Below are 10,163 nucleotides of genomic sequence, written 5' to 3'. Positions count from 1 at the left end.
TGGGGTACAAAGAAGGGAAAACAATGTCTTCTGTAAGCAGAAGTTGATACTTTTCAATCTAAATTTGATCTAGATGTCCTAACACAGAATTCCCTCTCTTGCAGGCAAGTATTTTAATCAGACCAAGTTTTTGTTCAATACAATATATTTTAAATTTAGTTTTACAGCAAAAGCAAATCTGAAAAAAGGTAGGCCAAGAAAACTTAGTTTTAAATTCCTTGATTTTTCCTACCCGTGTTATGAGTACTCTCAAACATAAGCACATCAGAACCAGAAACAACAGGTTTGGTTTTTTATAAAATTAAAAGGAATTACAAACACTAAGCACACTTAGGATTCAGAGTGCAAGTTATGTCTTTAACTGCTAATACTGCAGTCCTGAAGGACACAACAAAACACAACACTTGAAGAGCATCTGTAAAACCACCCATACCATAAGCTAATATGCATCAAGGAGTTAATGCAAGTATTCAAAACATAAAAATATCAGATGTACAGTGAAGTATTTAATGATATGGCCTAACTTAATAGTTCACTGTTGTCAAGGGTAGGGGGAAGGGAGGAATGCTGCACACCTGTTCCTACATCTTCTACCTTGAGCTACTGCACTGTGGCTCAGTTTGAACCAGTAAAGCCAACAGAAAAATAACTCACCCAACAAGTGACCCAACTTCATAGTACACCTGGCTTATACAGATCAGATGGGTGCTAAAGCTGGCACAGAGGAAGAGGGGATCATGCAGCAGGGAATGGAAGCACATGAGACGAGCAAGACTTCCAGCAACAAGAAACTTAATCCAACTCGCATCAGAGAAATTGCACTCACATACTCCTACAATGCCTCACCCAGGGGCCCAAAGATGTTTGCTATAAAGCCATCCAAACTCTTCCTATCTGATTCTGTTGGATTCGAATTTATCCCTGGCAAACCTCCATTCCAAGAAAAGTTACTAGGTCAGATCAGTACCAATTCAGGAGAGATTCTATCTCTGAAAGATAGCACTCCCTACATTTCTGTCTTCTTCCTAAGCTATCCTCACTCCCACCTTCTGTATCATCTTTCCCTTATCAATGTTGTGGGGGAGAGAGATAATGGTTCTTCACATATACACTTGCAAGGATCACTGAAACAAGTAAGTGCTTTTCTGCTGTGTAGAACTATTCCCCTCCATTCAGAATAGGGAACAACATTTGAGGCCAAAACAAACAAACAAAAAAAATCATCCCAAGATAAGAAGGCAGCTAACAGTTCAATTTGCAGAATTATCTTAGAGGAGGATGAAAATGATAGGATAACCTACATTCTTTTTAGCTACAACATCCAAATGTGATGACAGAATGTTATCAACTGGGCACCACCTTTGTAAAAGCATTTTTTCCCCTCATCATTACAACAGCTTAAATACTGACAGAGCCCATCCTAAATCCTGAAGGCACAAAATAAAAATGGATACTTTACACATCCACATAAGAAGATACATGACTAAAGCCAGATTTCACATATGAAGGTACTCAATGAATATCTTAAAAGCCACTGCACTTGAGAAACCTCAGCCTCACAACACAGTTTTTTTCTTTACCTCTAGAGCTCTTTGGGTCAAAAATTTCCAAATGTGAACTACCTTCCAAATCCTGGCAACAGTGAGTTTAAACAAAGTTCTGAATTAACCACATGAAGAACCATTAACCATGAATTAACAATGAAGAACCACATGTTCCCTTGGAAGACACACTTTAAAACGACAAGAGTTACTCAATCTCAGCTACATTAGAACTGACGAGACAAGCAGTTTTTCAGCTTAGCTCTAAGTGCTTCCTAAAATACTGAACTGAAACACAGAACACCTTTTAAACCAGAATAGGTACCTGATATTTCACTTCTGAACATTTTGTTAGGAGGCAAACTCTTTAGAGTTTTATTAATTCAAATAGCCTTAGAAATTTTCTCAACGTTAAAAGTGAGGAGCAATTGCCTACAGGCACACTATTCAAAGAATAGAGGGATGGTAGTCAAAAGGAAACTGGATTACCTTCAGTTAACATGCCATCAAAAAGCCAAAGAAACAGATGCAGGAGCCATGTGAAAAACTAACCAAATGCTATTTACAATTCTGATTTCTTTAGAACTTAAGGTGCATACAGCGACTGTTCCGAGTCTGTAAGAACCATGTATCAAATGTCTTCACATAGTGAAATTTCAACTACTAGTTTCTGAAAAGACTGAGTCAAAATACAAAACTGACAAAGCATTGATGACAAAAATACTGAAGGTCCTCTGCCTGGAAAAAAAAGTACAGTCCTACTGTACCTTGAACACTGCAGTAAAAGACAGGAGGTGTGTAGTAAATCACTAGCTACACCTTCCTACCCTACTCCAGCACAAAGATGTGAAAGCAAAAGAACAAGGCATATCTTAACAAACTGGGGGTCATCTCTGTCATTTGAAACTATATTAGGAAGTAGTCCTTGATTCTCTCAGTCCTACATTGATTCTGCAATGGTTTTCTAGCTGTTTCTCTGAAAGGATACATCTGCTTCTTGTATAAATTGAAGGAAAAAAAAAGCTAAACCCTTATTATAATCCAAACATCTTCACTGTCAAGCTCCAACAATTATTTCAAACCTCATTTAGCCATGTTTATTATAAAAACTGAAGTTGTGGATAAAAATGGGGCCTGAACAGTGGTAACACTATCACGACAAACCTGCTGTGCATTCCTGTTTTTGACAGGGGAGACAGAATGGGATACCACTGGAAACAATGCTTTGCAAGCAAATACAGCAGAAGCTTATTACAACAAGTTAGTGATCTGACACTCTGAAACACATTTCAGTTTACAACTACTTTGAAAGAAAGGCTTTCCTGTCCCATGCTTAGGGTGTCCTTACGGAAGTATTTTCTTATATATTACCTGATAAACACAAAGAAAAATAAAGTGTTACTTGGGGTTCTGTAGGTGGCTATATTAGCTGACTGGTACAGTATCTTAAGAGATCAGTCCAACTTCTGAAATTACTAGGGCTATGAACTTTAGCCATGCAACACTATACGTCCTATATATACACATCTTCACACTGTTTATTAGGAGATTCCCTCTTAGGAGAATTCCTAAGATTTATTTTTTAAAATTAATTACATAATTTGGCATGAAATACCTAGTTTTAACACTAACCCCTTTCAATTCTGAAGTCACCATTCCTTAGATGACACATTTAATATGACTACAGCCTTCTGAAAAGTGATCTTTGAATACACCACAATGTAATAACCAGTTAATACATAATAAGCAGTTAATACTGCTCAATTGCCATTCATTGTCATGACATCTACATAAAAAGGCCAGTGTATCAAACAAAGGACTAAGTACATAAGTGGCTGTTGACATAAAATACAGATTTTTCCACTCGTAGTATTTCTCTATCACTCATTAAAATGAAGCATTGCATTTTAATGAAATGACAGTCAAGGATTGCTAGGATCCTAAAGCCTAGGCCCCATTCTAGAAGGCAACAGAGCTATGCTAATAAAAAGATCAAGCAATTAACTGAGCAGATCTCCAAATCAATACAGTTTCTTGTCCCACAACTTCTCCAAGACAGCTTCTCCAGAATTTTGGTAGCCAGCAAGTCTTACGTCAACTAACTCACTGCCTAAAATTACTCAGGACTATTCTGCATGCTGTTGCTCCGCTGCTCCTACATTCCCTCTCTTGGGTGTTAAAGCACAAAAACATCTGCAAAGGCCCTGCGCAATCTCAGTGTATTTTCCTAGATGAAATTCCCCTCCTAAAAACAACTCTACTTCCCAGTCATCACAGCTGTCTTGTCTACATCATAAGGATGCATGTGAGGAAAGAAGCTGCTTATCAAAACAACACCAAAAAATGGACAAGAGAGTATCAATTCAAATGTTTAACTCCACAACCACATATTTTAATTCCACCTTGTGTTCAGCTACGGTTGGATAGACTTTCATAAGCAGAACCAGGTCAGTATTACAGTTAAAATCTGTAGCACAATAACTTAGGTAAGTAGATAGTCCAGCAACTGTATACGCTAGTTTTCTAGAGCAATATACATTATAACTTCACACTTAAACCACACATTCATTATAACCTGTTCATCTTCAACACTTTAACACAGAAAACAGCTGGACATATATTAGAACACCAGTATATCAAACAGAAACACAGAATGGCCAGGATTGAAAGAGATCTCAAGGATTATCAATCTCCAACCCCCTTGCCACATGTAGGGCCACCAACCTCTCCATTTAATACAAGACCAGGCTGCCCAGGGCCCCATCCAACCTGGCCTTGAACACCTCCAGGGACGGGGCATCCACAGCCTCTCTGTGCAGCCTGTTCCAGCACCTCACCACTCATAGTAAAGAACTTCCCCCTGACATCCAACCTAAATCTTCCCTCCCTCAACTTAAAACCATTTCCCCTTGTCCTGCTGTTATCTACCCTTCCAAAGGGTTGACTCCCCTCCTGTTTTTAGGCTCCCTTTAGGTACTGAAAGGCTGCAATGAGGTCTCCCCACAGCCTTCTCTTCTCCAGGCTGAACAAGCCCAGCTCCCTCAGCCTGTCTTCATATGGGAGGTGCTCCAGTCCCCTGATCATCTTTGCGGCTCTCCTCTGGACCCTCTTTGACAGCTCTCTGTCTTTCTTGTACTGGGGGCTCCAGACCTGGACACAGTACTCCAGATGGGGCCTCACAAGAGCAGAGTAGAAAGAGACAATCACCTCCCTGTCCCTGCTGGCCACCCCTCTTCTGATGGAGCCCAGGATACCATTTGCTTTCCACGCTGCGAGAGCACACTGCTGGCTCTTGTTAAGTTTTTCATCCATCAGGACCCCCAGGTCCTTCTCCACAGGGCTGCTCTCAAGGACCGCTCCTTCCAGTCTGCATGGATGCCTGGGATTCCTCCGGCCCAAGAGCAAAACCCTGCACTTCGCTGTGTTGAACCTCATTAGGTTCACCCGGGTCCACCTTTCCATCCTGTCGAGGTCCCCCTGAATGGCATCCCTTCCTTCCACCTTGTCAACTGCACCACTCAGCTTGGTGTCATCAGCAAACTTGCTGAGGGTGCAGTTGATTCTGCTGTCGATGTCATTGATAAAGATGTTAAAGAGCACCAGTCCCAAGACAGACCCCTGGGGGACGCTGCTCGTTACCGGCCTCCACCTGGACAGAGAGCCATTGATGACCACCCTCTGTCTGCGGCCTTTCAACCAATTTCCTATCCATCAAGTGGACCACCCATCAAATCCACATCCCTCCATTTGGGGAGCCATGTCAAAGGCCTTGCTCAAATCCAGGTAAATGACATCGGTCGCCTTTCCCTTGTCCATCAATGCCACCACTCCATCAAACAGCACTAAGGAATTAAAAAGCTAAATCAGACAGCGTTCCATATCCCTGAAAAGTTCCCCTCTTTCTCCCTCCTTTCTGAACAGTGAGAACACACTGCAATTGTTTCATGTTTTCCTTTGCTTTGTCAAAATTAAACTCAGCAGTTACATCCATTGGTTTTACACAAGATGCAAAACCTCAACAGTGCACTAGAGAAAAAGCACATTTGAGACAAAAGTATTGTTCTCACTGCCATGCAGAGAAAACAGAGGCAATACTGATGTACTACATCACTGAAGCAATGAGAATCATTCTAGAGAGTTTTACTGTCACCATACTTCCATTTCTTGGACACGGAGTACATGAGATCTCTCCTCTCTTAATCATTCTGACTGGGATACAAGTTTAAAGCATGTCCGTTTCAAGATAACAGCTCAGGATGGAACCACAACCACCCTACTTCCATCCTATTAGAATGGGAAACAGGCCTCCATACTTTAATGCAAAAAAAAATAAAAATCTTGTATAAAAATCCCACCACTTGCCTCAATACATCGTCATCCCATCCTCCCTTCCCTTATATCATCCATATTCTGGCACTGTCACTATGGAGAAGAGAGGAACTCCTTCAGGCTGTAGATACTCAAACTCCTCCTCACCAGAGAGAAGAGCCCAAGCAGAGAAGCCCAGCACAGAAGAGGGAGGGATGAAAAACTGAAATCCTGAGCATGCAATGCAGAGTACAGCTAACTTGAACCTAGTCATATTGCAGAGAACATCCTGAAACTACAGCAGCACCGACTATCACATTATTTTTGGTACTAAAAATGCCAGCAACTGCACCACTACTATACACAATAACTGTACAAATTTACAGCCCACTTGTGCTAGACAAAAAAACTAATTCACGTGACTATCAAGATGAAGACTAAGGATTTAAACTGTGACCAATGCACACTTCAACAGAAACTCTTATCAACATTATCACATTGTATTTCTAACTTCAAAATTTGGAGATACATATAAAGGTAGGAACCTGTATTGGAGGAACACACAATCCTAATCCTACTATTAGGCAGATCAGACAGTTTTTACAGTACCCCTCTAAAGCTAACATTAATCAACATGAGTCTTAATAGGCGCAGAAAGCAAAACCATTAATGTGAGATAAAGTCCTCGCAGAAGAAGGTATCTGTCATAAAAGTCATGTTTTGGACTTCTAAGTTCAATATCAACTTTGTCTGTTCTAGCTTAAAGACAGGCATTCTCTTCAGAGTAATGAAGGCTTCTGTTACATTTACACAGAGCTCCTGTTATAAACCCAAACAGTTGTTTCAGCCCTACAGCAACACGGAGTTTTGAGAACCACTCAATGTACTCTGAATGCAAATTTCAATGAAAAATAAAGAAGTACACCTGTCACCACTATCTGCAGCCTGTTAATCAAATGCATGCTCTGATCAACACAATGGAAGCCTTAAATATTTTAGCTTATGTACTTCTCATCAACACACAGGGAAAATCCCTTCAAAGCTAACTGGAAGCAGGTTTGAATAAAAAATAAACAAGGCAGGCTTGTGTCTTTTATGCCCAGATATACTACTGTGTTTTTGAAGGCCAAGCTAGAAGCCCCCAGTGACTTCTTGCACTGAAGCATGCTTGTGCCAGCCAACTCTGAAAATAAGACAGCAACCCAGAAGATCACACATTTGGTAAAGTAAAACCACATGACTAACACTAGCGTCACAGATGCCACTTTAAAAAAGTTTAACAAGACATTGGATTTATTACTCAATTTTTATCTCTCCACAGCATTCAGCAAAGAAATTGGAATACTGGAAGGATATGCAAATGAAAATTGCCCTCAAATTTTTTTCTAAAGGAAACATGGATTAGAAATTCTCCCAATCCCTCCTGGCTTTTCTTTTATCCTCTATCTATTCAGAATGAAAAATGCATGCTTGCAGAACTCAAACACATTAAATGGCACATAATAAACGATTCATCACTCTGTCATCCTGATCAATTCTTTCATACACTGCTACAGCTACTGTTCCACACTCCAGCAAAAAGCTATTATCATTGTGTTTATACAAAATAAGTCTTATCAGTTTATCGCATTTAAAATTGTTTAAAGTTTATTCAAAAGTTCAGAATAAGCTTCAACAAATAGGACCACATACTGCCAGCAAGTAAACTCCCATAGAGGACTGTATGGGAACTTTGAGATTTTCTCTTACAAAGTCAGACAAAATATTCAGTTATTTTACAGTTCAAAATCTCTTTCCCACATCCTTTCTGGAAATACCTTTTACTATTTCAAATGACAGTGGTAACTACCCATTTAGGCAAGATAAATCATACACTTTAATATTTCATGAACCTAAAACACAAATCAGGGCCGGATGTGCTATTTGCAAGAACCAGATTACTCAATCAATCAATAATAAATCACAGGAAGGTGCAGACGTTTAGTTGATGGTTCACTGAAAGACGTTTAGCCAGATGCATACATAGCAATTCAAAGCAGATTTACAGAGGCTTTCCCCAGGTTGCCTAAAGATGAGCGAGGTGCTATCAAAAATCTGAAAGCTAAATAAAGATGCTGCATCCCCAATTCCTCAGAATTCACCTGAGTAGCACTGCAAAGAAACAGGAATGCTACTTATACAACTGAACAAAACTGTGCAGTTTAGAGGAGAGACACAACATCCGCATACAAACCCCTTCCCACCACCACTGCTATCTTCAGTGATCCACCCTGTTCTATTACAGTGCTCTTGGCAGCATCGTGCTCCTACAACCCCACATTTATCTGTTAGATCAAGTTACATCATAACACATCCAGAACAATTAAATCTCAGCTATCAGCTAAAGAAGCTTCACAATTCACAGGTTTTGAATGTTGGCTCCCTTCAAAATTCTCATAACACAACACCAAAAGTCATCGGAGCTGCACCAACATCTGGGTGGCTGTGAATGAGCCATTCTCTAAAAGCACGCGCAGTCCTGTCAAGCAGAAGCACTTCACCTTCTTTCTAACGGTACCCAGCTCTGAGAAAGCAGTGTGTGAACTGCAGCGGTTAGCATAAAACCACTTGTGAAAGGAGCATGCCAAAAATCACCTTCAAAACACGTTTCATCACAGTTTTGTTTCTCGGCTACGTAAGCTCCCCATGAACAACCGACAAGAGCTTTCAGCTTATGACAGCAAGCAAGGCCATCTAAGCTTCCTATTTTTAAAAGTTGTTTGTGGCCAGGGAAAGGTGGTAATACTATGTGAAATGACAGAGCAGAGTGCTGAAACTTCAGCTGACAACAAAATAACCTGCTAAGTCCAAGACAAGCATTTTAGTATAATCCTCAGGAAAGATTAATTCCAGAATATTTTTAGCCTGAGCTCTGAAAGCGGGCAGCAGCAGATAGAAACTGAGAAGCACGCTGCTGGGGGGTGGGAGAGAAAATACATGCGGATAAACTCTTTGTTTATAATCAAAACACAGGGAACGCCGCTCTTGCAGAATTCATCCTCAGGAAGAAAGAGCTGCAGGCACCCAGAGCAGTGCCACGCTAAGGCTCCCACAGCAATCTCAGCTGCTCAGTCAGACACACACAGACAATTAGGAAGCAGCAACACTGCTACATCTTTCACGCAACCCAAGCACAACCATAGGAGGCGTGTGGAACACAACGAATAAACAGAAAAGGATTTTGAAACCGGGCAGTCACGAAAATACAGAGCGGGGAGTTCAGCTCCCGTTCAGCGCCATCTGATTTGGGGGATGCTCTGCGTTTTCTTGGTGTGGTAACGCACAGAGCTGTCATCTCCGTGCAGCCTACAGGAGCGTGGCCCAAAACAGGCAGACGGGGAACGCCGAGCGACCTCCGAGGTTTGACACGAGCACGCAGTAACAGTTGCATAAGGAGACCGGAGAAGCCAAGTTCTCCCCCAGCCTCACGCACCGCCGGAGAGCGGAGGGAAGGCAGAGATCCGCGCGAGCACGGGGTGCCAGGGGCACCGCCAGCAGCACGCCGCTCATTGTGCGCCAAGGCTCGGGGAGAGCCAACACCTCTGGCGCGGCCACCCGAGCGATAGGTGGATCCACAGCGATCCTTCCCCAGTAGGCAACCACCGATGGGTGTGCCGGGGACGGGGAGGAGAACAGGAGGGCTGGGCAGCACCAGGCTGCGCGGCGGCCGGGCGGGCGGCAATCATGGTGGCTGAGGAAGCACCGGGGCTGCTTTCCCCCCCTCCCCCCAACCCCCCCATCCCCAAGCTCAGAGCGGCGGGCAGCGCGCCGGGGCCGCCCGCACCGCGACTCAGGTGGGTGCCGAGCACAGCATCCCCGCGCTGGGGTTGGGGGGCTCTGCTCTCCCCCTCCCTTCTCCTTTTCTCCCCCCCTCCCCCTCCCCGCGGGACTCACTTGCCGATCACCTCGCACAGCTCGTACACGTCCTCGAACAGCACGTCGTCGTCGGCCATGGTCCGCCCGTCAGGCGGCGGCCCCGGTTGCGGGGGGAGGAGGAGGAGAAGGAGGAGGAGGAGGAGAAGGAAGCGGGGGGGCCGCGGGCGCGCTCCCTGCCGCGCGGCGCGCTCCCCCGCCGCTCAGCGCCAACAACCGCAACCACCGCCGGGGCTCTCCGCTTCTTGGGCCGCCGCGTGTGTCACGCACCCCGCGACCCCACCTTCCTCCCCCCACCCCCCCTCCCTCCCCCGGTTACTCCCGGGCGGCAGCGGCGGGCGGCTCCGGCTCAATGGGGCGGCGCGAGCTCCATGGAGGGGATAGGCGGCAGCGGCGGGCGGC

At 43.8% G+C, this 10,163-nt stretch overlaps 1 protein-coding gene across 5 annotated transcripts in view; it reads right to left on the bottom strand.

Moving 5' to 3' along the window:
* CASK (calcium/calmodulin dependent serine protein kinase) overlaps positions 1 to 9,916 on the bottom strand; it is a 194,663-nt gene extending 184,747 nt beyond the window's left edge. For all 5 annotated transcript variants that reach the window (XM_085209583.1, XM_085209606.1, XM_085209591.1 and 2 more), the window contains exon 1: positions 9,783 to 9,916. In XM_085209583.1, coding sequence (XP_085065709.1) covers positions 9,783 to 9,841 — 59 coding nt within the window. In that variant the 5' untranslated portion in view covers positions 9,842 to 9,916. The remainder of the gene's footprint in view (positions 1 to 9,782) is intronic.
* Between the last annotated feature and the right edge of the window lie 247 nt (positions 9,917 to 10,163).

This window comes from Meleagris gallopavo, chromosome 1 (assembly GCF_905368555.1).
Source record: "Meleagris gallopavo chromosome 1, MGAL_WU_HG_1.1, whole genome shotgun sequence".
Lineage (NCBI taxonomy): Eukaryota > Metazoa > Chordata > Aves > Galliformes > Phasianidae > Meleagris > Meleagris gallopavo.
This window is presented reverse-complemented; position numbering and strand designations above follow the sequence as displayed.